General features: G+C 34.5%; 2 protein-coding genes and 1 long non-coding RNA gene across 6 annotated transcripts; 1 reads left to right on the top strand and 2 right to left on the bottom strand.

The window, feature by feature from the left end:
• Nucleotides 1–6,157: 6,157 nt before the first annotated feature.
• Nucleotides 6,158–18,288, bottom strand: LOC145052429 (putative formin-like protein 15b). 3 transcript variants are annotated; one of them, XM_079000250.1, is made up of 13 exons: nt 17,935–18,288; nt 17,702–17,832; nt 17,519–17,617; nt 17,360–17,401; nt 17,184–17,264; nt 17,058–17,108; nt 16,867–16,948; nt 16,696–16,790; nt 16,536–16,607; nt 16,341–16,457; nt 16,158–16,226; nt 15,992–16,058; nt 15,477–15,760 (listed from the first exon to the last, which is right to left on the bottom strand). In XM_079000250.1, the coding sequence occupies exons 2-13, from the start codon at nt 17,759–17,761 to the stop codon at nt 15,654–15,656; spliced, it is 942 nt and encodes a 313-aa protein (XP_078856376.1). In that variant the 5' UTR covers nt 17,762–17,832; nt 17,935–18,288; the 3' UTR covers nt 15,477–15,653. The 3 variants fall into 3 exon arrangements, with proteins under 3 accessions (XP_078856377.1, XP_078856376.1, XP_078856375.1); XM_079000251.1 differs by lacking the exons at nt 15,477–15,760; nt 15,992–16,058; nt 16,158–16,226; ... (1 more) ...; nt 16,536–16,607; nt 16,696–16,790 and adding exons at nt 6,158–6,333; nt 6,592–6,658; nt 6,752–6,820; ... (1 more) ...; nt 7,150–7,221; nt 7,298–7,392 and having other exon boundaries at nt 17,702–18,288; XM_079000249.1 differs by having other exon boundaries at nt 15,478–15,760; nt 17,702–18,288.
• LOC145052431 (uncharacterized) lies at nt 14,200–15,226 on the top strand. The gene is made up of 2 exons (XR_013684069.1): nt 14,200–14,594; nt 14,681–15,226. It is a non-coding gene; the product is annotated as an uncharacterized LOC145052431 (long non-coding RNA).
• A 3,703-nt stretch (nt 18,289–21,991) lies between the features above and the next one.
• LOC145052432 (protein IMPAIRED IN BABA-INDUCED STERILITY 1-like) lies at nt 21,992–25,385 on the bottom strand. 2 transcript variants are annotated; one of them, XM_079000253.1, is made up of 9 exons: nt 24,725–25,385; nt 24,323–24,607; nt 23,834–24,154; nt 23,505–23,732; nt 23,298–23,395; nt 23,120–23,213; nt 22,643–23,017; nt 22,431–22,553; nt 21,992–22,250 (listed from the first exon to the last, which is right to left on the bottom strand). In XM_079000253.1, the coding sequence occupies exons 1-9, from the start codon at nt 25,118–25,120 to the stop codon at nt 22,236–22,238; spliced, it is 1,935 nt and encodes a 644-aa protein (XP_078856379.1). In that variant the 5' UTR covers nt 25,121–25,385; the 3' UTR covers nt 21,992–22,235. The 2 variants fall into 2 exon arrangements, with proteins under 2 accessions (XP_078856379.1, XP_078856378.1); XM_079000252.1 differs by having other exon boundaries at nt 21,992–22,553.
• Nucleotides 25,386–26,031: the final 646 nt, after the last annotated feature.

Genomic DNA, 26,031 nt, shown 5'->3' on the forward strand with positions numbered 1-26,031 from the left:
GCAGGTACCATTTTAATTTCACTTCATCTTATCCATCATTTTCACTATCTCATTTCTTCCCTTTCTCTCTGGATTTTCTAGGCAATATTATTTTCTTTAATATTCAACATTATTGTAGATTGAGTTTTACTAAGTTATGAAAGTTTCAACGATTTCATTGCTTGAAACTTGTGGGTTCTCTATTTGTTGTTAGAATTTTTCATTTTCAGGCATCTTCCATAATCAATGTATATCTTTTTCACAATTTCATTTGTTCTCCGTTGACTTCCGTTTCACAAATACCATAGTTTCAACTTATTTCTTTCATTGGTATGTATTATTTTAATCAAAATGCGGTTTTTTGTTAATTTTGTTTTTATGTATGTAATGTTACTTAAATGGTCCGATTTTCAAATAGTTAATCATAATAACTTCGAAGTTAACATTGAAATGTTGCTATTATAATATGATTTGACATGAAACTAGATATGATGCCTTTTCGAGATTATGTTATCCAGGAGTCACCTACAAATTACTAGGGAGGGATATGAACAATGACCTTCTCCTGTTGTATCTGCTAATCATAAGTTAAAATTTCTTATTTTTTTTCTAAGAGATGTTTTGAATGAGTACTTTTTTTTTTACGAAGACAATGTTTCTTTTGGTTTTGCAGGTGGTTATATTATATGTGCTCATTTGAAAACACAAAAAAGTATTAAAAGAACAAGTGGGTTTGGAACTTAAATGTAACTATATCATTATCTTTGAATATTTTTTAATTAATAATGGACGATACTGGAAATATTGGTAATAATCAAGTTGGTTTTTTAATTGTAGTCGAATAGTAAGTACTTAGCGTGCTGTTAATTTAGTATATACTACAGGCCATTATTTATATAAAATATTATAATTATAATATTGTCGTTTTCTGAACTTATATAAGAGAAACCCTTGTATCTTTATTATATATTCAGTAAGAAAGGCAATAAAAACACTTACAATAATCTAGAGATATAGTCATTTAATATATTGATTACTTATAAATTATGAGCAAAAGTTGCTGATCTTTAATTTACCGATAATCGGCAAGTATATGGTGCCATTTTATAAAGGAAATTATTCTTTTTGTAAAATCAATATTAAAAAGAAATAAATGGAAGAGGTATCTTATAATGAAAGAAAAAAGATGGAGATAGTGGAGTTAAAGAATTATTGGGATGGTAAGTTAAAATAGGAAAAATGACGTTTTAGCCAACAAACTTTTTTTCTTCCTACGTGCTCCCGTGTGGTCGATTTTACAACCCATATATGTTCAATAAGAATCATACACCAAAAGTAAGGGTTTAATAAGAATAAAACATTTTTTACAACCCACACGTTTGTCTTCTGAGTGATATTATGTTGCATTATACAAACTCATGTCTTTTATAAAATAAGTGTATTTACATGTGTAATTAAATACTTACAAATTACAAAGTTATTAAAAAATACAACATTACAAGGCATAATTTTTTCTAAATTAATAATATATTACTTTATTATATAATCAATTTTTTAATTCTATTTAATATTATCACCCGTGGGTTCCACGGGTTTTAACCTAGTATATATATATATATATATATATATATATATATATATATATATATATATATATATATATATATATATATATATATATATATATATATGGTTGGTAGCCAAAATGTTAGGTTGGTAGTACCATACCAATTCAATAAATTTTATTATCGACGCTCACTCAAAACTCATTAAAATTGACCAAAACACCAAATACATTTAGATCCAAAGATGAAATGAAATAAAGCTTGAAACTTTATAAATTACATGTAACGACCCAATTTTCAAGTCCAAAAATTTCATTTTAATTAACTGACTCATAAAAACATTCATAAGAAAATACTATGAAATCACATCATCTCATAAAACACTGTATCATGTCTGAAAACCCAAGTCATAAAATTAGTAACATGTCAGAGTACAATCCCAGAATATCCATAGTGCGGAAAACAATGAGTGTATGTATGATGTGCCGCTACCGCGCCAGCTCCTTCCCCTTCGCTGAAGAGGTGCTTGAAACAAAACTGTAAATTGTAAGCACGAAACTTAGTGAGTTCCCCCATCGTACCACATACCATACAATCACATAGCATACATACTGTCGGGCAATTCTGGGGTGCCCGACCTACCCGGTACGACCATTCTGGGGTGCCGACCTACCTGTACGGCCATTCTGGGGTGCCGATCTACCCTTGCGGCCATTCTGGGGTGCCGTCCTACCCATGTCAAGCCATTTTGGGGTGTTGACCTACCCATGTCAAGCCATTCTAGGGTGCTGACCTACCCGTCGGTCCTAACAACCGACCCTCAGGGACTATTCCACCCCTACTGCTACTATCACATATATCATAACATAAACATACTATCAGATATATTTGGGGTGTCCGAACTACCCTTCGGTCTTAACAACCGAACTCTACTACTATCACATATAACATATCATGCCAACATATAACATATCAGGTAGTAACAAACCTAGATGATATCACAAAGACAATCATCTAATCATACAACTCCTACTGGTGGGCCGTCATTGTGGCCGTAGACCCACCGCTACTAGAAGGTGACTCACCTTGAACGAGTAGCTGCTGATAATCTGTGCGGGAAACCTCTGTCTGTTGTTGCCCTGGAAATCCTCCGGCTATAATCCCCACAAAACACTCAGTCCAAAACTGATATCAAATCTTGGGGTAAAATGATTATTTTACCCCCAACCAATTCCAAGTCAAAGTCAACTGCCAGTTGACCCGACTCGCCCAGTTGGGCCATCAACTCATCGAGTCCCTAACCCTTTACCCGTCCTTATCCACAACTTGACTCGTCGAGTTTGGCAACGACTCGATGAGTTCCTCCTCTATATGAACATCGAAAGAACCTTCATCCAACTCACCGAGTTGTATGAACAACTCGTCGAGTTCACCTTCATCTAATGAACAAGTTCTGGCCTTGACTCGCCGAGTTGTATGAACAACTCGTCGAGTTGATCTTCAACCATAAGGAGATTGCCTTGGACTCGCCGAGTCTGTTCTAGCACTCATCGAGTCCCATGAACTCCAAGTCTAAGGCTAAGTCCAATACATTGGGTCACTCCTTCGGACCTTCTACAACCCTTCTAACACCCAACTGAGTTCTTTTGACCCTCAACAGATATGGGACTTTATGTCTTGGACTCGTCAAGTCCCAAGAACGGACTCGCCGAGTCGATAACGCCCACACCCTAAATCCTCGATTTCTGATGTACAACCTTTGACCAAAAGATAGATCCAAGCCCCTAAGCTCGATCTAGCACGTTAAGTTTCGAACTTTACGTGCATGCATGGGACTTTTGAGCCCAAAAGGTTATAAAATGGCTCTTATGTTGCATGGGACCTTCCTTGGGTGCAAAAGCAACCCAAATCTGCCTTGTGACTCCTCCCAAGACTTAGATCCGAAGTCTTGACCCCCAACCATGTTTGCAATCATGGTTGGCTACCTCATATGGCTTAAAAAGCCCCAAATCTTCCCCAAAAAGGGATCTAACAAACAAGCAAGCAAGGTACACACTTTATACCTTTCAAAGACTGCAAATGATGAACCAAAATTGAATCCTTCAATCTCTTCTTGATCCTTCTATGCTATTCCTTCTTCCTTGAGTTCAAACCTCACAAAATCACTCAAAAGCCTTAGATCTTGCACCAAAACACTTATGGTTTTCTATGGAGGGTTTCTGGGAGCAATAAGGACCAGTGGTGGCTGAAAGAGATGATTAAATAGGGTGCAAACCCTCAGATTAGGGTTTTGTCCAGTCAGAGCCTACTCGTCGAGTCCGGGACACGACTCGACGAGTCCATCACTTAAATCCCGCGTCCCATCCTGCTTCTACTCGGCGAGTTGGTCCTTCAACTCACCGAGTCCCAGGCCAAAAATGCAAAATGCTTAAATAAAAATACATACCAAGAACCAGGTGCTACATTACAAAGGTTTAGAAGGTAGATGAAAGTTAAGATCTTCAATTTCCAAGCTTCAAGGATCAATCTTGCATGAAAGCGTTGGCCCAAAACCACCAAAAACTCCAAAAATGGTTGAAATAGGAAATAAGAGGCTCAAAGTGGTGAAATGGAGGCTAGGGTTTCTCTCAAAAGGCTTTAGGTGTGATGGAGAGTGGAAAAGTACCCCCAAAACATGGAACCACCCTTTAATTACATAGAAACCCTAAAATTTTTGTGGGCTTGTCTGCCCTGTTCTCACCTCGTGACAGCCTGCTTGTCACCTTGTGACAGGCTCCTCACATCGTGAGGATATGCTCCTCACCTTGTGATAACAGGTTTTCACCCAATTCCATTCCAACTTCAAGTAGTCATGAATTCTTCGTTTCAACTCCGTTTTCAGGGATCTTTGTATGCATGGAAAGATATTAACGATACCTACAACCATATCTAATTAGTTTTGACTTAATACATGTCGAACTAAAACCATAATACATGCAAGAAGCCCGGAATATTATTTTTCCCATTTTACCCTTTTATTCAAAGCACAATTCGAAGGCTTTAATCACTTAACCAACATTATCAACATCCGATAAGGTCTCAACTCTATTCCCTTTGAGCCTAAAACCTTTGCTTGATCCATTTACAACATGATATTCCAAAATTAGAAACCTTCTGAAACTGGGTGTTATAACCTTTATACTTGATTTTGTCTCGAAAAATCGCAAACCAAAGAGCTTCACTTTATGAATGTTTTTGGTCAATGATATATGATTCTAGCTAAGTCAAAATGTCAAAAACATAACGTACATCATGTATTACACGTTTGCTTGGGTGCGAGTGTTTAAAACAAGAATTAAGCCCCGATTTTGTATTATGTGTGTGTAAACCTAAGAATATTTTTGGAATCATTCATACCCAAATGCATGTATAAAAAGATATATGAATTGAGTGGTTTAATGCTTATATAATCTTATAAGATAAGTTTTGTGTGCAACATGATATCACAAGAAGTATCTAAAGTAAAAGTATAAATAAAATACAATATGCGTATTATCTTAGCGTGACGTAAGTAGAGTTATTGGTATGGAGTGTAGGTGTTCACAAAGTTGGACAATCCATCTTAGCCACTTCATTTTTATTCTGTGATTGTTGCTTTAGGTGACTATTCTCATTGTATTACTTATATCATGTATTGTATTTGCTGATAACTCAGGATTGCTGATAGCCTATAAGGTTGTTGGTAACTGATAGGGTTGCTAATAAATCATAGCTATTAGAGTTATTGATAACTCATGGTTGCTGATAACTCATAGGGTTTTTAGTAACCCATAAGGTTGTTGATAACCCATTGTTGTTAGAGTTGTTGATAACTCAGGGTTGTTGATAGCCCATATGGTTGATGATAACTCATAGTTATTATATATTTTAAGTTAAGTTGTGTTATATGTGATATTTTGGGGAACTCGCTAAACTCTGGCTTATAGTTTTGGATTAAAGGTTTTTCAGGTACTCCATCAGATCATGAGAAAGCAGAGGCGGGACTGTATACACGCGTCTACAGTTTTATGATTTGAGATTTCGCGATGCCTTTCTTATTAACTCTAATTTTGGATTAAAGTTAATGAACAAATGGTTTTACATTGAACATGTCTTTATGAAAATGAGTGTTTATTTTATTTTAAAAATGAAAAATTTATTCTGAAATCAAGACGTTACAGTTCCGGAATACCATAATCTAAAGTAAGTGGTCATTTTACAAATTTTATAAAATATTTGTTTTTTATTCAAATACTTCATTTATATGGGTTAGATTACTTAGGTTGCCTATAAATAATCTTGAGTTTTAGTTGATCCAATCATAATTATAACAAAATCAATGTATACGAGCTCGGTAGAGGGGAAGAAATTAATTCCATTGTTTTTTATGGAAAAAGGCAAAACACCATATTGTATGTGATCATGTGTAGAAAGTATATATGCAATGGACCCTCATGAATCGTGAACATTTTTGTCTCTTTATATATCTTTATCTATGTGTAGCACAATTACAAATGTACAATTTATCTATTAAACATTTTAGTAAGACATAGATTACAATAAACGTTATTTGTTAAAATAAATAAATAATTGGTTTAAATGGTATAATATTTTAAATTTTTATTGATAAAAAAATAAAAGGTGTATAAAAGGACAATTTTATCTTAATTTACGTTAACACCCTTTACTTCCTCCATTTTCGCCTCCTCTTTGAAGTTCTCTTCGTCACATTTTCGGAAGAGTCTAACAAAGTTCAAAATGGTCATAGTAACTGCACAAATAATAATAATAAAGTAACAAAATAACTATTTTTATTACTTTTTTCGTTATATTTGAAAATGCTACTATACATCTTGGGAAATGAAGTAAAAGGTAAATAAGTCAAATTTGTAAGAAGTTAAAACTTAACAGAGAAAGCCTTGTTTCACTGATTTTCTTTATTAAGTCTTTTTTGCACCAAGTCAAAAAGAAACAAACATATATAAATTATGTCTTTATGTAAAATAGCAACAAGAAGTAAGTTAGTTACCTTGTTCAAAAGGACAACGAGTAGGATCTTCACCAAAATATATGGCCAATGCATCAGCGTTTCTACACTGTAAGTTTAAGACAAACAATGAATAATCCAAAAGGAATTAAGGAAATGTGGTTATTTGAATTTTGAGGCAAATTTATAGTGATTCGTTTACCACAACGGAATAGAAATCTGATACACTTGTCATTTCCGCCTCAACTTGGCCAATGAACTCCTTCAATGTCTAAATTTTTAAAAAAAATCAGCAGTTATTCAAATGTATTATACATAATATATATAATAAGAAGTATCTGATACAGTTTTGGATTAAAGATTTTTTTTTAGTTGCTATTTCAGGGTTTTTGAGCTACTACCTTACGAAAACCTTCGGATATTGGGCCATCATTTGCCGATGCAGCTAGTTCCTGTTTAACTTTTTCTAACCCTTTCAGAATGGCTTGCATTTCTTCTGCTAAAACTTTCAGTTGTATCTGTGCAAATTAAAAAGCCTTCCATTGGTTTTATATACTAGCGATAAATCTATGCAATTAAAAAAAAACAAAAAACTCAAACCTTGCTTGCAGCTTCTAAGCTAACAAGATCCTTATGGAAATCTAAAAGGCTTGGGGATTTGGAGGCAAAAGCCTGTACAAAAATGTTGATGATTAAAGCAGTTAATATTTTAACGCATTTTGACATTTTATATCGAGTAGTTTAGTACCTTGCAGAGATAATGCATTAAAGTCATCTTGCTAGTTGAAGATCGTGTATCAGTCAGTTTCAAAAGACTATCCAACTTGAATCCAACAGCAGCACCTACAAATCTTGGATATTAACATCAATAAAACTTATTTATTTATCTAATGATGTTGATGTTGATGTTGATGTTTTTACCTCTAGTAGTTCCTTGATTTAATGTGTTCCCCAAATATAAAATTCTCTTCATGATTTCTTTCAACTTTGTGGACCTCTGCAGCTAACAAATCAAATAACAATATTATATCAAGTAAGTACAAAAAAGGTAAAAGCAGAAGAGGGTAGAATGAATTCATAATAGTAGACCTAGGTCATGATCACCTCACCTCATCACATGCAGAGTTTACTGTGTTTAGACTTGTTCTAAACTCTGTTGTAAGCTGAAACAAAATCCCAACTCAAATATAATGAAATCAACAATAAATAATCACACCAAAATATTATATTAACAATTACAAGCTAATTACAAACCTGAATGTTAAATCTAATTTTAAACAGAAAAGCCCTTAATTTCGCATCCATACGTGGCACCTTCATTAGGTCCAGGATATACTGCAGTAAAATTTCTTTCTCATGAGATAAATTCTTGATAGATATCAAAATGAAATAAAAAATTATAATGTACTGTGATATCGATGCTGACCTGTTCGTGCTTACTCATTGTCTCAGAGTCATCAGTGAACTTCTTCTGAACAGTCACAATGCAGAAGAAGATCAATACAAGTATTTTTACATAAGAATATTATCTACAAAGAATACCAGGTAAATGAGTTATGGCTTCACCTTGACTTGCTCCATCTCTTCTTTCGTGGGATAGAATTTGAGAAAATCTTGTATCTGATCGGAATCTATAAGGTTATCATTCATAGCTAAAATTGCAACCTACAGAATCCAGATGAGGGATAAAGTTGCAATTAGTCAATTGAAGACGGGTACATAATTTTAAGCCAACTTGATCAAAAGAGTACTTACCACCATGTCAGGAAATGACATCTTAATTTTTGCATTCATGTGACATTGAAGAATTTCTAACACATGCTTTTTCAGATTCTCGTCTGCACTCTCATGATTCACTACAAGATTAACCAAGTTGTGCAAAGTGAAGTTATCAAACTTTTGAGCTTCAGACAAACGAAAGAAATGCTTTTTGTTTCCATATCTACAAATTTCTTGTAGTATAGTTTCACTTCTGTGTTGTTCAGTATTATCAAATTTAGTGTTGGGAGCTTCTATTACCAAATGTTCCACTCCAAAACTCTTTGCTAATTCCATATCTACCCTTGAAAAACGTTGAATGTAATCTTTTAAAGCCTTTCTTACCCTCATGAGAATATCCCTATATTGTACAACTCCTTTATCATGCTTCTCTCCAAAATATACCAACAAAAACTTCAAATCATGAGGATTCAAATGAGGAATTTCTGCGTCTGTAAACATACTGATTGTTCCATCTATTCTTTCAATTGTATATTCATAGTATTCAAATACCCTTTTGTACACTCTCTTCTTCAAATCCATTACATTTTGAATTCTGATTGTTGAATATACTTCGGATGCTGGTCTGTGATGCATATAAAAATAATGTTCTATCTTCTTGTAATCGGCAAATTGAGGAGTGAAAGTATGAACAACTCTGGGCATGTTTGGTTGGTTATTCAGAGCTAAAATTGCAGCCTGAAGATTAAAGATTAAGTTGCCATTAGTCAACTGAAAATGGTACAGAAGTCAACTGGATCAAGATGGTAACTAACTACCACCATATCGCTTCTTTTTGTAAGGATGATTTGCGAGTTATTAACTCTCCTTGTATCATTAATCTACAGATAAGAATTTAGCGCGTGAGGATGCAAGCTAAACATGAAGAACATAAAAAGTAAAAGGTAATTTATACTGAATTTACATTGCATCATTACCATGTAGATTTGTTGAGCTTCTTTAGAAGCAGCTTTCTTTGGGATTATGGCAGAAAAGAGTGTCTCAAGTTCTGATACATCAAATTCTGGCACACTAGAATAGAATGCAATTGCAAAGGAAGGTAATTAATGACATGAGTCATGAGTTAGAATATATGAAGTGAAACAAAAAAGAAGAATTAGAAACCTTACCTTTGGGGCTCTCCATGTCTTTGCAATTCTTCCCACAAGCTTCCTTGCAATGCCCTCGTCACTCTGTTCCAATGCAATGGCTTTAAGTTGGATCTTCGTGTTCCCGGTCCTCCACGTCCTCGTCCTCTACCTCGCCTCGCTCCAGGTGGAGGTGGTGGTCCACCAGGAGGTCCAGGTGGTAGTGGAGGTGCTACTCCATACAACGGTGGAAGTGGTGTTGTAGGTGGCGCTCCTCCATACAATGGTGGAGGTGGTGGAAGTGGTGTTGTAGGTAGTGGAGGTACTCTTGCATGCAACGGTGGAGGTGGAGGTTCAGATATTCCAGGAGGTGGCAGTGGCGGTGGAGTTGGTGGATGTGGTGTTGTAGGTGACGATCCTCCATACAACGGTGGAGGTGGTGGAGGTGGAGGTGATCCATCATGCATTGGTGGAGGTGGTGCTCCATACATTGGTTGATATGGTGCTTCATACATCGGTGGAGGTGGTGGTAACCCTAAACCACCACCAGGAAACGGTGGAGGAAGTGGAGGTGGTGGTGAAGGGGACATCGTCCACCACTGCCGTAGCCTTCTAATCATGCATGAGCTTGAAACTCACATTTAATTTGGGGATTAAGGTAATTGTTTTGTTATTGGTTACAAGATTCAGCAAAAAATGGACGTGAAATGTTACGTACCAAAAATGTTTGATTCCCCAATTTCGCCTCACCTGTCCAAAAATGTTGACAATGTCATGTCATAGAGAAACCGATCTTAAAATCTTCCAATTTTTGTTTTTAATTAACCAACCAGTTATATCAATGCGATGACGGAAACTTTTCAATTCCAAACTTCGATTCGCCAATCAGTGAAAATGATTTCTATTGTGATTATGAGACATTCGATGATTTGGGAGGGAAAAATTGCAATTGATTCTGGGAGTTCGTCGCTGCAATTGAATTCTTTAATTTATGTCGTACACACACGTATGTATTGTGTGGGAATTGGGATATGTGTAAAAGTTGGTAAAACAAACAAATCAACCTTGTGCGCGATATAACGACGACGGATATTTCCGCTTTATTCCGTCGCTAAAATATTAACCACGATCCAAATTTCCAAATACATGGCTACCCATTCATTTTGCGACGGATATAAATATCTGTTGTAGTGGTAAACCCCGTATTTATTTCATCTTTGCGAATTTTATATTTAGCTTGTTCATTTTAAAATATTAAGAAAAATATAAGAATGAGTTACTTTAGTTAACGAATATAAATACAAATACGATAAAATAAATTATGAGTTCTCGTAATTGTAATTTTTTTTACAAAGATTAAAATATAATATATTCAATGAATGGTACCTACAGTTTAGGGTAATTTGTCCATTTGGTTCCAAACTTATCTTTTTAACTTGGAATGTCCTTGTTGTTTGTTTTTGTTACGTGTTTGGTCCATGTCTTACCTAAAAATATTATTTTGCCCTTGATTTTTTAATTTATTTAAATAAACACACTTGAACCTCAACCCCCTCATCTTACCTTACCTACCCATCATTTTTCCCTATTTAAATAATATATTTTTTAGATAAGATAGGGACCAAACACATAACAAAAACAAATAGAAGAGACCAAACATGTAACAAAAACAAACTTCAGGTACCTTCCGAGTTCCGAATTAAAAAAATAAGTTTGAAACTCAGGGTCCAAAACCATTTTTGGTCTCAATATTCTAGTCTTACTATTAATATACCAATCCAAAATGTTTATGTATGCACTTGACAATTATAAATTTGTTTTACTAGATTATTTATATAATATATTTGTATTGAAATATCGGATTCTATAGGGGATTTTCCTTTTGATGTAGCTTGCATGAAGCTAATACGCTTATGATGAATTCGAAGCTTCAAGATAATACAATACACGAGAAACATTTAAGAGATAGAGAAAAAAAGGAAATATTTTTGAGAATCCTTATTGTATGAATCGGTAATCATTTTCTTACAGTTGTGCATTCTATTTACAACTTCAAGACATGAACAATTTTCTTTCTAACTATTTTCATCTAAATTGACATTTATACCCATTGTAACTAACTATATAACAACTAGCGATGTATCATACTTTCTCCCTAAAAACATTTAGGGTAAATTACACGAATGGTCCCTATGATTTGGGGTAATTTGTATTCTTGGTCTCTAACTTATTTTTTTTAACTTGGAAAGTCCCTACTGTTTGTTTTTTTTACGCGCTTGGTCCGTACTGTTTGTTTTTGTTACACGTTTAGTCCATGTCTTACCTAAAAATACTATTATTTTAATAGAAAAAAATGATGGGATGGGTAAGGTAAGGTGAAGGAGTGAGGTTGGGGTGTATTTATTTAAATAAATTAAAAAAATCAAGGGCAAAATAGTTTTTTTAGGTAAGACAGGGACCAAGCGCGTAACAAAAACAAACAGTAGGGACTTTCCGAGTTAAGAAAATAAGTTAGGGACCTAACACACAAATTACCCTAAACCATAGGGACCATTCGTGTAATTTACTCAAACATTTAACTTGCCCACAAGTCATACATATACTGTATAAAGGTATGTACAACTGCCTTGTTTTGTCATTTCACAATGCGTCTATCAAGAAATTTATTTGGCTTGATATCGATATGTGCATGTTATTCTTTCCACCATGGTGGAATATGGAGAAGGTTAGGTAACCTTCATTTAAATGTTTTCAATTGAAACATATGAAACACATAATTTAACTTAAGATTGTTCTGAGATTTCACCGAAGTTTGCCTGTAATTTTGCAATTTAAGCTATACCCGATTGCCCTCTTGAAATTGTCTCTTAAACTTTTTCTTGTCAGACAAAAACTTCATTTTGTTTTGAGCAAATTGCAACTACTTTTTTAAAGTGTTAATAATGTTTTCTCTTCTTTGAAGTGATTTATCAACAGTTTCATTGTTGGTTTCCCCGGATTGATAGGGCAGATGTAAAAGTGATGGTTGATTATATACGACTTGATATGGAGTAAGTTTGATAGATATATGATAATTAGTATTGTACCACTATTCAACCACTGGCAATCAAAATGACCAATTTTTCATATTTAACCCAATATATATATATATATATATATATATATATATATATATATATATATATATATATATATAGCTTAAGTAGCTTTCAAGACATCTATTCACTACCTCTTGCATGGCTGCCTGAGGGTGATAAATTAGTGATAATTTCAATTGAGTATCATGTATTTGAAAGAGAGTTGTTCAGAATTTACTAAGGGAAATAGGATCTCTATTACTTATAATCGTTTATGGCCATCTATGTACCGTGGACACATTATCCATAAATGTTTGGGCAACATCCACACGTGAAAAGCCGGTGAGATAAAGTCATGAAGCGAGGATATTTTCCCATTCTACCAACAACATATATATATGACTTCTTTCCCTTGAGAGTTAGGAAGTCCAGTTATGAAACCCATAGAGATATCAACCCATAAAGTTGTAGGTACAAGTAGTGATTGTAATAAACATGGATATGTAGAAGAATCATATTTGTTCTCCTGACATGTTGTGCAATTTCATATAAATCTACTCACATATTTATGAAAAACCTTTCAAGTAAACAAGGTTTTTAATCTTTTAATAGTTGCATCTCTACCCAAGGCCTTAAGGTGAAGAGTGAAGCCATAAAATTCTTTTATGTTTTTCCCTTCATCCTTGCCAAAAACTATCTTTTATTTCTTATTTATAAGCCCATATTGGATTATGTAGTTAGGAGTGTCTTAAGTAACTCCTCGTTGCTACAATGAATTAAGAAATTCATCATTCTATTAACTCTCTTTTATAAGCTTTATTAAATTAGATTCCACTATAGTGAGTGCTAAACAAAAATTTCACTTCCTTCTGCTCTTGGTAAAGCATCAGCTACTAGATTTTCACTTCCCAATTTGTATTGTATTTAATCAAAACCTATAAGTTTTGAAAGCCAATATTACTGGAATAGAGTGGAAATCTTTTGCTGAAGCAACCACTTTAAACTTTTTTGATGAGTTCCTATAATAAAGTGGTATCCAGTCAAATGTTGTTCCCATTTTTGAACTACAAAGACAATGGTCAGTGGCTCTTTTTCATACACATAGTTTTTACCATTTTATACCGAGTGCTCTACTGATAAAAGCTAAAGGATGCCCTTGTTGCATTAAAACCGCACTAATTCCGTGGTTTGATGCATGATTCTCTATCATAAATACTTATAAAAAGTCTGATACACCTAGAATTGGGTTGAATTTAAAGCTTTCTCTGGTATTTCTAGGTCAGACTGAGGTTCATTTCACCATTTAAATTCTTATTTCTTCAACAGTTGAGTTAATGGTTTGCTTACTAAGGTGTAATTATGAATAATCTTTCTGTAGTAAAATATCATGCCCAATAAACTTCTTAACTCCTTTACATTTTAAGGAATTGGCCATTTATTATTGCTTCTATTTTCTTTTAGGTTGTCTCTAGGCCTTCACCTGATATGAAATGTCCCAAATACTCAACTTTTGATATAACAAAAGTACATTTGCTCGTTTTGGCATATAGTTGATGTTGTTACATTAAATGAAATACAATATTTAAGTGCTCCTAATGTTGAGTTAATGGTGGGTTGTACATTGTTAGACTGTGTTTATAATTATAATAAATAGAGGGTACCTAAATGTAATATTTTATTATATATAATGTGATCTGATGTGATATCTATTGAATTGAACAAGATACGAGTTTTGATTTGGTATCAGAACCAAGTTCCCTTTGGTGCCTCCAACCCTAAATCGGCGATATCTTCTCCACCGTCTCAATTTGTCTTCCGATCAAAACATGGTTGTTATCGTTGCCTTTAGTGATACATAGAAAACTGCTCACAATACCCACAAATTTGCATTCACTCTTTCTCCTACTAACTATGGTTTCTGGAAGGCAATGCTCGAATCATTCCCAATCACCAATCACCAATCACTTGACCGGCTATGTGGATGGCACCATCAAATGTCCAGAACAAAAAATTACCACAACAAATGCAATAACTGATAACCCTAGTTATCCTCATTGGGTTTCCAATGATGCACACATAAGAATGATAATTCTATCTGAAGCATCTTTCCAACATGTTCAAGGTACGACCTCTAGAGATTTGTGGCTTTCGTTAGAACGTGCTTATTCACCAAACTCTGCTTCTCGTGAATACACTTTAAAAACACAGTTACTTCGCATAGAGATGAAAAACGATGAAACTCCATTGACCTATCTTAGCCGAGCAATGGAATATGTGTCCGCTCTCGCTAATATCGGTGAACCCATGAAGGACAAGGATCTAGTTATGCTTACAATCTCAGGTTTGCGAGATGAATATAATGGTTTAAAATCAAATCTTCTGGCCCGCCATCCATCGATCACCTTCAATGACCTACATGGTCTTTGATCTAATCATGATTACATGATCAACAGATCAACCATGTTACCTGTTGTTGCCTCACCTCAAGTTGATTCTAGATTCTGTTCATATACAAGTTAGCCAAATCAACTCTTTGAGAATCTAGAATCCTAAGAAGATTGGAGTATTTTGTGTATTTTTCTAACTAATCTCTAGGATGGGTAACTGCCATTAAATGTTGGGAATTCCAACTTAGGAGTGAAATTAAAATTTCTCGGAGATGGGTATTTCCCTTTTCAACTAAATTGACATTTATACCCTTCTTGTAATAATTGTATAACAACTATCCCTATATCAATTTTTCTTCTTTTTCAATTGCTCTATTGAATGATTATATCAGAGATATAAATAGTCTTGAGTTTTAGTTGACCCGATCATAGTCATAACAAAATCAATGTACTTGAGGTCGATAGAGTGGAACAAATTAATTCCAGTTTTTTTTGTGGAAAAGGGAAAAAAAACATTATGGAAAAAATGCAAACGCCTACATTGTATGCCATCATGTGTATGTATACATGCAATTGACCCTCATGGATTGTACCATTTTTGTCTTTTATATATATCATCTATGTATAGCACAATTACAAATGTACAACTTATCTATTAAACTTTTTGCTAGGACATATATTACAATAAACATTATTTGTTAAAATAAATAAATAAATAAATAATAGGTTTTGAAGGTATAACATTTTAAAAAATTTATTGGTAAAAAATAAAAGGTGTATAAAAGAAACATTTCTTATTTTACATTAACACCCTTTACTTCCTCCATTTCAGCCTCCTGTTTACGGTTCTCCTCGTCGCATTTTCGGAAGAGTCTCACAAAGTTCAAAAGGGTCATAGTAGCTGCACAAATAATAATAATAATAAAATAACAAATGAATAACTATTTTTATTACATTTTTCCATTATATTTCAAAATGTGATAATAGATCTTGGGGAACGGAATAAAAGATAAACGAGGCAAATTTGTAAGAAGATAGCACCTAATAGGGAAAGCCTCAATTCAGTGACATTCTCTATTAAGTTCTTTTTGCATTAAGTGAAAATGAAACAAACATATATAAGTTTCGTTACCTTGTTCAAAAGGACAACGAGTAGGGTCTTCACCAAAATATATGGCCAATGCATCAGCATTTCTACACTGTAAGTGTAACACAAACAATTTAATGGAAGAATACAAAAAGGAATCAAGGAAAGGTACTGATTTGACTTTGAGGCAAATTTAGGGTGATTCATTTACCACAATGGAATAGAACTCTGTTACACTTGTCATTTCCGCCTCAGCTTGGCCAATGAATTCCTTTAATGTCTAAAAAAAATTCAAAAAATAAAAAACATCATTTTTTTCAAATGAGAAGTATCTTTTATATTTTTGAATTACAGAATTCCTCAGTTGCTATTTCAAGGGTTTCTAAGCTACTACCTTATGAAAACCTTGAGATATTGGGCCATCATTTGCTGATGCAGCTAGTTCCTGCTTCGTAGTTTCCAGCCCCATGGTAATAGACTCCATTTCGTCTGCTAAAACTTTCAATTCTATCTGTAATTTAGAAAGCCTTTCATTGGTTTTACACATTAATCATGAATCTGTGCAATTAAAACATATGAAAATTCAAACCTCGGTTGCAGCTTCTAGGCTAACAAGATCCTCATGGAAATCTAAAAGGCTCGGGGACTTGGAGGCAATTTTCTTTACACAAGGAAAACAGATGTTGACGATTAAAAAAAGTTAATATTTTTAACGAATTAAAGATTTCACATTTTGTATTGAGTTTTACCTTGCACAGATAATGCATTAAAGTCATCTTGCTGTCTGAAGCTCGTGTATCTGTCAATATCAAGAGACTATCCAACTTGAAACCAACAGCAGCACCTGCAAATCTTGGATATTAACATCAATAAAACTTATTTATTTATTTATCTAATGAAGTTGATGTTGATGTTCTTACCTCTAGCAGTTCCTTGATTTAATGTATTCCCCAAATATAAAATTCTCTTCATGATTTCTTTCAACTTTGTGGACCTCCGCACCTAACAAATCCAATAACAGAATTTTATCAACTAAGTACAGAAAAGGTAAAAGCAGAACTGGGTAGAATGAATTCATAATAGTAGTAGACCTAGATCATGATCACCTCACCTCATCGCATGCAGAGTTTACTGTGTTTAGACTCGTTTTGAATTCTGAAAGCTGAAACAAAATTCCAACTCAAATATAATCACATCAAATATTACATTAACTATTACAAGCTAACCAACCACCAACCTGAACGTTAAATTTAATTTTGAACAGAAAAACCCTTAATTTTGCATCCATACGTGGCACCTTCATTAGCTCCAGGAAATACTGCAATAGCCAAGTAAAATTTCATTTTCATAAGATAAACTCTTGATAGATATTAAATAAAATGAAATAAAAAGTTATGATGGGTTGATACTGACCTGTTCGCGCTTGCCAAGTGTCTCATAGTCATCTGTGAATTTCTGAACAGTCACAATGCAGAAGAAGATCAATACGTAAACGGGACAAGTACTTTTACATAAGAATATTATATACTTAAAATCTACATAGAATACCAAGTAAATGAGTTATGGCTTCACCTTGAGTTGCTCCATCTCTTCATTCGTGGGATAGAATTTGAGACAATCTTCTAGTTGATCGGAATCTATAAGCTCATCATTCATAGCTAAAATTGCAGTCTACAGAATCCAGATGATGGATAAAGTTGCAATTAGCCAATTGAAAACGGGTACATAAGCCAACTTGATCAAAAGGGTACTTACCACCAAATCAGAAAGTGGCATCTTAAGTTTTGCAAGCATGATTTCCATGTTATTCGCCATTTTCAGATCAAAATACAATTAAGAATGCAATCATGGAAAGGAACAGTGAGAACGCAAACAATCACGGGAATCTGAAAGGACGCATACAAAGATCGCGCTAAGAACGTAAAAAATAAAAGGTAATCTTAAGGATAATGTACTCAATTCACCAATTCAATGAAAAAAAGACCCACAAAATAAAAAATTTATCGTCAGGTCAAGTATTATGATTATGATAAATGACGTAATCTAGGTTGGGGAAAGAATCTGCGATATTATTGTATTTATTGGCAGCAAGATTGATAGGGTTTTCTGAGAAATCATGGGTAAGATGATGACAATCGAAGAAATTATATTGAATTCGATGATTCAAGAAATCTATGAAGGGGAGTGAGGAATATTGCAATTGATTCAGGGAATTCGTCACGGCAATGGAAATGCTTTGATTTCTATTGCACGTGGAATCAGAACAAAACACAAACGAGATTATGGAGGAAGAAAGGAGGGAAGGGAAGAACATTGATCAATTTTTCTTTTTCATTATTGTATTTAGTTTGTTCTACGTAAATTATCAAGGAAACCAATAAAGGATTGATTTGATTTAAGTCTAACTTACAAGAATGGTCCTTCAATTTTTCGATATTATTTTGTAATTTTGGATCTAAACTTCTAAATTTGCAATTTTGTTGCATGATGGTTATGCCCGATCCTACTTACCACATCTATATAAATACTATGTGTAATTTTAATATTTTTATCATATTAGAAGTAATGTGTTATTTTAATATTTTTATCATATTAATTCACTAGGCTTGTGAAATTAAATAGACTTTTGAATTGAGTTTGAAGGCTTGACAAACCGCAACCATCAAATATCAAGTACCTATAACCGAACACATTGTATAATGCAATATATCTCACCGAAAAAAAATAAAAAATAAAAAAATAAATAAAAAATAAAAAATAAAAAAAAAAAATGCCTACACCAAGACACATGCTATGTATGGTCTGACAGTCATACCTGAAACGTTAGTAAAACAAGTATATTATAGTAGGTTAGAAACTCATTTTTTGGAAATATGATTATCGACTAGACATAACTCTTTCTTTATCTACACCATTAAGTTTCATGAGTCCGACCATAAACTTTTGCCTATAAATATCGAATTTAGATTGACTTAAGTTTAGATTGACTTAAGTGTTTAACTGTTAAGTGGATGGAGGTTTTCCTTCCCAACCCACTCAACCCATTGCCATCTTATTTTTTTTCCCCTCTCACTTCTATATTTCCCAACCCACAACATATGAAAATCATATCTTTTCCACCACTCAACCCACTTGTCATATCATTTTTTTATTTAATTAAATTAAAAAATATAAATAAAATAAAATATAACATTTTTTATTCAAAAATAAAAGTTTGCTAATTTAATATATATATATATATATATATATATATATATATATATATATATATATATATATATATAGAGAGAGAGTGGAGGCTAAATTTAGACGTGGGTGGAAGAATCTACTCGTCGAGTCGGAAACCCCTACTCGACGAGTAGACTTGTCTGGATGAAACCCTAAATTTAAAGGTTTGCACCATATTTAAACACATTCAGTGGCATCCACTCCAGCCTCCATCACCCTCAGACCCCATTCTCGAAACCCTAATCAGTTATGAGTGTTCTTGAGCTATTTTGGTGCCATTTTTGTGATTTGAAGCTTGGACAAGGAAGGAAAGGCTTGGAGGTTCAAGAAGAAGGCAATAGATCCCAGAGTCTTGGTTGCATTTCCAGCTTGTTTGAGGTAAAAAAAGCTTCAACCTTGACTTCCCATTTGTTAGATCTTCTTTAGGGCTTGAATCTTGTCATTTTTGGGGAATTTCTAAGTCACCTTCAGGTTTAGAGCATAATGTATAGTGTTGACTTCAGATCTTGAACCTTGGAGGGTTCTCATGGCATAAAGGTGCCAACTTTATTGCTATAAGAGTCCCATGCACCATATAAACCTCTTTTTAAGACCATTTGAGCCAAATACCCCATGCATGAACGTCAAGTTTGTAACTTTACGTGTAATATAGACCCTAAGAGGTCAGATCTATGTTTTGAATGCATTAAGCCCGAATGAAGTCGACTGAATTGTTTTGGACATGGAGGGACTCGACGAGTCACTCATTTGACTCGGCGAGTCAGGTTGCAGTTTCCCCCAAACCTCTTCTGATAATGGGCAATGTGTTAAGCTGGAAGAACACTCAGCCAGTTAGGTTCATTATGGGCCTGAAGATCATGGAACTCAGTGAGTTCAAGACTAAGTTCCAACTACATGAAAAAGAACTCGCCAAGTCCAGGACTAGACGTGCCTTCTTACATGAAGAAGGACTCGACGAGTTTAAAGATGAACTCGACGAGTCAGTTGTAGAAAGTCCCGACTTTGTATGAAGGAGAACTCAGCAAGTTCTTAAAAGACTTGGCGAGTAGGGTTGAAGCTCTTAGTGTTCTGAGGATTATGGAACTCAGCAAGTTGGTGGGTCCACTCGGCGAGTTGAGTCTACCAGATGTTGACTTTGACCTAGAGTTGACTTTGACCAAGGTGTTGACCTTGACTTTGACTTTGATATGAGTTGACCATGAAATGGTAATTAAGGAAGATTGTTATGTGTAGGAATCGAGAGGAGTTGATCCCGGCAACGAGGACAGTTTAGACACTTTACGACACTGAGGTGAGTTACCTTCCAGTAGAAGTGGGTCTAAGGCACCAAGGTCGGCCCACTAGTAAGAGATTATATTAGAGATGATTGTCTTTGTGATAATTATTTGGTATGTTGCTATATGTTATGATTATGTTCTAGGATGCTAAATGTGTTAGTAATATTAGGGGCAGAACAGTCCCCAGTTACAATTTGGAAGATACCGAAGGGGTAGAAAGCACTCATGCATGCCTAGATATATGTTCATGATATGTTATTATGTGGTAGTGGTAGGGGTGAAATAGTCCTCACTTGCTGGTTGAAAGATACCGAAGGGGAGGTTAGCTCCCGACTACCGGTTGAAAGATACCGAATGAGAGGTTAGCTCATAGCTACCAGTTGTAAGATACCGAAGGGGAGGTTAGCTCCTGGTTACCGGTTGTAAGATACTGAAGGGGAGACCAGTTCCTAGTTATGTCAGTTAGATACCGGTTGAAAGATACCGATGGACAGACCTTATGTGGTATGATGGGGGAACTCACTAAGCTTCGTGCTTATAGTTTTCAGTTTTGTTTCAGGTACCTCTCAGCGAAGGGGAAGAAGCTGGCGTGGTAGCTGCACATCACACACCCACACACAGGATTTCCACACCATGACATTCTTGGGATTGTACTCTGATGTTATTATTGTTTTCATGATATAACTTTGAGACATGTGACTGTGGTTTTGATGAAATGATATGACTTGATGATATTTTCTTATAAATGGTTTTCTAAATTGTTGTACTAAAATTAAATTTTTGGTCTTCAAAATTTGGGATGTTATAATATATATATATATATATATATATATATATATATATATATATATATATATATATCACATGGGAATTAATATATAAGAGAGAGAAAAAAAAAAAGGGGGGGGGGGGGGGGGGGGGGGGGGGGACGGAATGAATGATAAAGAAAAGGTGAAACAATGAAATATTTAACATGGGAATTAACACGGCTTCGTGAACCCGTTGATAAGCATTAAAACAAGAAACTCACTGAACCCGCTTTTGAAGGGAACATAAATCGGCGATACTGACCAGTAGCTCACTACACCGTTGGCAACCCAAACAACGACTTCGTCCGCCCTTAGAGCAGAGTCTTGGAGATCTATCACAAGGTTTGTCTAACAGTTCGTGGTGGCGTTGTCATATACGATAACATCAATTATTATGATGGTTTGAGATGTTTCCGTAAAGTTTTAATTTGGATGTTATTTCCAAATGTTCAAGGGTGTTATATATAAGCTAAAAAGTATACCAGATTACAAATAAGTTCGATCATTAACCAAGATGTCTTTACCCTAACGGTAAGATGAGATGTCCTCTTTCAATTAAATTCAAGATTTAAGTTCCATCCAGAACATTTGTGAAATTCAAGAGTAGTTAAATCAAAATTCAAAATATAATGAAATTCAAAAAACTAATAATCCAATCCAATAACACAAATCCATGAAACCATATATAGTGAGAGTCAAAAAAACACTAGTCGAAATATACAATATGCGTGTAAAAGAAAAAAAAAATCATCCACGCGTATTTATTACTCATTGTGTTAAATCACTAACATTTTTTTTTCAATTTTACCGCATACATACATAAGTCTTACACGTAGTGCCGCAGCCCGTAAGGGTCTTAACTGGGCCTAGAAGAAATGAGCTTTTCGGGTTGTTTGGCAGATTCATGTCAAGGTCCGTTTATGCATCTCTAAATGGACTCTTTAAACATATCAAGAATCATCAACATCCGTCCATTCAACCATTCTGTAGCTGTACATTCATATCTAATATCTTACTACTTTTTATAAGAAAGAAAACTAAAATCATCATCAGACATTTTGATCTTTGAAACTGTCAGAAACTCTAAAAAATTCAAACTTTTGAAACGCTTTCTCTTCAAAACTCATTCAAGAATCATGGCATGTGATGGATCGTTTTCAAAGGCTTTACCTTTTTGGAACGAACAGCCTGGCGAATCTGGCGTTCATGCCTCTCCAAAAGTTCATCAATTTGATGGGATTGAGATAACAAAGGACCCGAATACTCAACTTTGTCTTCTTGATTCTGATAAATCTGTATCCAAAACTTCAAAACTTCAACACCAAAGAATCAATCGAAAACCTTCATGGGATTCGCTAAATTCAAAATAAAAACCAACTTACCAAATCGATTTTCTTAAAAATAGGTAAATCTTGAGAGGGGTAACCATCAAATCGGCCTCTAGAACTGATTCTTTCAATCTTTTCTGAAAAAATTGGTTCTCTTGGATGTAATGTTGAATGTTCTGATATGCGACTTTTTGAACTCGATCTACTGTGTGATCTTATAGACGAAGGATCATCAAGTCGCCTTCTTGCCCATGCAAAACCACTTGAACCTGAAACTTGTAAAGGACCCGAAAATGGAATCTCTTCATGGGACCCACGGTTTATTTTGTTTACACGTGGCTCAAAACCTATGATTATGTCACTTTCTTTATCATGATCTAAACTAATTCCATTAATTTTGTGCCTTACTTCGGTTCTGATTGGCAAATTCTGTACAACAAGTCGTTCAAATATTAGAAAGTAGACACGCATACGCATGATCATGTTTATATAATACATTTATATAACATATATATGTATATATATATATACCTCCTCAGGCATCAATTTACACATGCCATTAGGGTAATTCCTATTGAATCTTCGTGATGTTTCAGGCTCTCGATTTCTTTCAACATGCCTCTTCCTGTAAAAGACATGAAAAATCCTCATAAGGTAACATCCATATTTTTTTTATTGATATTGTAGAAAAAATACTATTCACATTTACCTTCTAGAGTGTTCCCGATGCTTTGTATCAATTTCTTTAGTTGGAGGGTATTTTGGTAAGCTCGATGGTTGACATGCATAAGGCTTTGTAGTAAAATACTGTTAATACCATATCAAAGAGTAAGCTTCCAAAATGTGAGGACTTTGATTTTTTGTTATTTCAGCATTCTATACTCATGTTATTTCATATGTGATGTGAATAAGTTACCTCAGATTCAAGGGCAGAAGAGGCGGACCCACGCTTATAGGGTTCAATGGATAACAAAGTCTCTATAAGATTTACAGTGTTTTTTGGTAGATCTTTAAAAGTTTCCCATAAACAGCTTTTGTATGGACGTTGTGGTTTAAACAGTGTGGCATGTGGAAGCTTTGACTTTTTCCAATAATCTTCACATGGTGATCCACAAAGCTTAAAGATTTTGTGCATTTGTTCAACCTGAAGTTACACCACAAAGAAAATGATTCCAAGACTTTTCCATTTTTGTTTCAAGAAACTCTAACTTTGACTTTTGAAAGTCAAGTATGTAGTATTTTTACCTCAGTTCTACCTTGAAGAAGAGGTACACCAAGAAGAAGCTCTGCAAACACACACCCTATACTCCATAGATCCACTGAAGCTTCATAATCCGTGGACCCCAATAAAAGTTCAGGAGGCCGATACCATAAAGTAACAACTTTACTAGTCAAAGGTCGTTTATCTTGAGCTAAATTACAAAAATTAGCCAACCCAAAATCACCTATTTTTATAATTCCTTCATTATTTACCAAAAGATTCGCCCCTTTAATGTCACGATGCATTATTCCTTGTGAATGACAATGCTTCAGCCCCGATAACAATTGCTTCATGTAGCACTTTATCTGTTTCATCCAAATCTCAAACTATAACAAAAAAAAACAAAAAAAACAAATTGCATGTAATAGCAACGTGCTTTACTCTTCTTATCAATATAGCAACAAGATAAAGTATGTTGCTATTGCATGTAATTTTTGACAATAATAAAGATACGAACTTTGCATGTTACAAACCTGGGATTCTGTGAATTTGATTTTGGGGGAAGATAAAAGTCCTGAAATATCGTGTTCCATGTACTCAAAGACAAGGTATATGCTACATGATAACTGTGAGGTTATTATCCCATCTAGTTTCATGATATTTGGATGATCAAGTCTTCTAAGAATCACTATTTCACGAGCCATAAATCGAACACTTTCGGGTTCAAAATTGTCGAATCTCACCTTCTTTAGGGCAACTATCTTTCCCGATTCTAGATCACGAGCACGAAAAACACTGCTGTATGTACCTTGCCCGATCTATTGAAACAATAACGAGATATGAAGAACATCAATGATTCGTTGAAGAAGTTATAATGAAAACATACAGTGAATAATCTGTTTGTTTGTGTAAAATGGTGAGGTAAAGTGATGAACCTTTTCTAATTTTTCAAAGGATTCGGCTTTGAGAGGCAACCAACCATGAATGGCTTCACCGGCGACTGCAGTGAGCCACGCCGGCCAACCAGCAGCCACCTGCTCTACTTCAACGTATCTATGTAAATTACCCAACCTAAAGCTCACCGACTCACCGCCGCCGATGGTGAAATTCGTCCTCCCTGATTCACCCAACTCGCTCCCATTCAGCCCTGACTCACTCCTTGTATTCCCTTTCTTCTTCCTCCGTTTCTTGGTCTCTAATTGCGCCACCACATCATCGCCATTCCCATCAAAATTCCGTCCAGAACCACCCACCGCATTGTCCCGAAACCCCCCAGAATGATCCACCGCCGGCGTCACTGGCACTGTCTGTTTTGATGTTACACAGCCCATTTGTCACAGTGCTTCAAGAAACTCTGTATCCATGACAAATATTTGAGCCGAAAGAAAATACAAATCAAACCCAGATCAAGAATTAGGACGATCTTGTTTGATTCGCAATCTGGTTTGTAAAGACGACGGAAAATTCTTCTGAAGTAACTTTTTCTCTTTCTCTTTATAGAAATCTACCCCAAAATTGCAGAAAATAAGCAAGGGACCGGATCAAGTAACGAACACAGACATCCAGTTGCACTACTTTTCAGTGGTCTAAAGACACTAAATTTATTGGCCATTTTCAAAGATGGCTTGTATAAATATTAGTGAAAATTTTATATAATTTGACATTATTTTCATTTTCATTATGTTGTAGACTTGTGCAATTTTTTATGATATATTTTTATTAGATCATTTTTATAATAAATAATATTGATTTTGTGTAACATTTATCAGCAGACATTTTTTTTTGTTTTTAACTATCTTCCTAGTTTTTATTATACAAAACTTTCAATCCATAAACTTATGTTATAATGTTGAGATCAAACTCCATAACCAATACTCATGTCATCATAAAAATGGAAAACTCATGTCATCATAAAAGTGAAAATCCCATGTCATCATATGGTTTGCTAGATGTGGTTACTTGTTTTTTTTTTCTTTGTTCATCATATATAAAGTAGGGTAAAGGAAAAGGGCTAAAGCGGAAACTTAGTGTGGTAAGCTTTCACTTTTCTCACATTGGTCAATGAAAATCAATATCTTTTACATTTTGACCCCACAAGTTATGATAAATATTATCCAAAGCACTAAATACATCATAAAAAGCTTCACATGATAATTGATGTTTCTACCGACGGGTGTCCACATTTTAAATGGATGGCTAAAATAAAGCATTTTATTGCTACTTTTCAATATATATGATTATA

This window comes from Lactuca serriola, chromosome 5, assembly GCF_051521515.1.
Source record: "Lactuca serriola cultivar US96UC23 chromosome 5, Lser_US96UC23_V15, whole genome shotgun sequence".
Classification (NCBI taxonomy): Eukaryota; Viridiplantae; Streptophyta; class Magnoliopsida; order Asterales; family Asteraceae; genus Lactuca; species Lactuca serriola.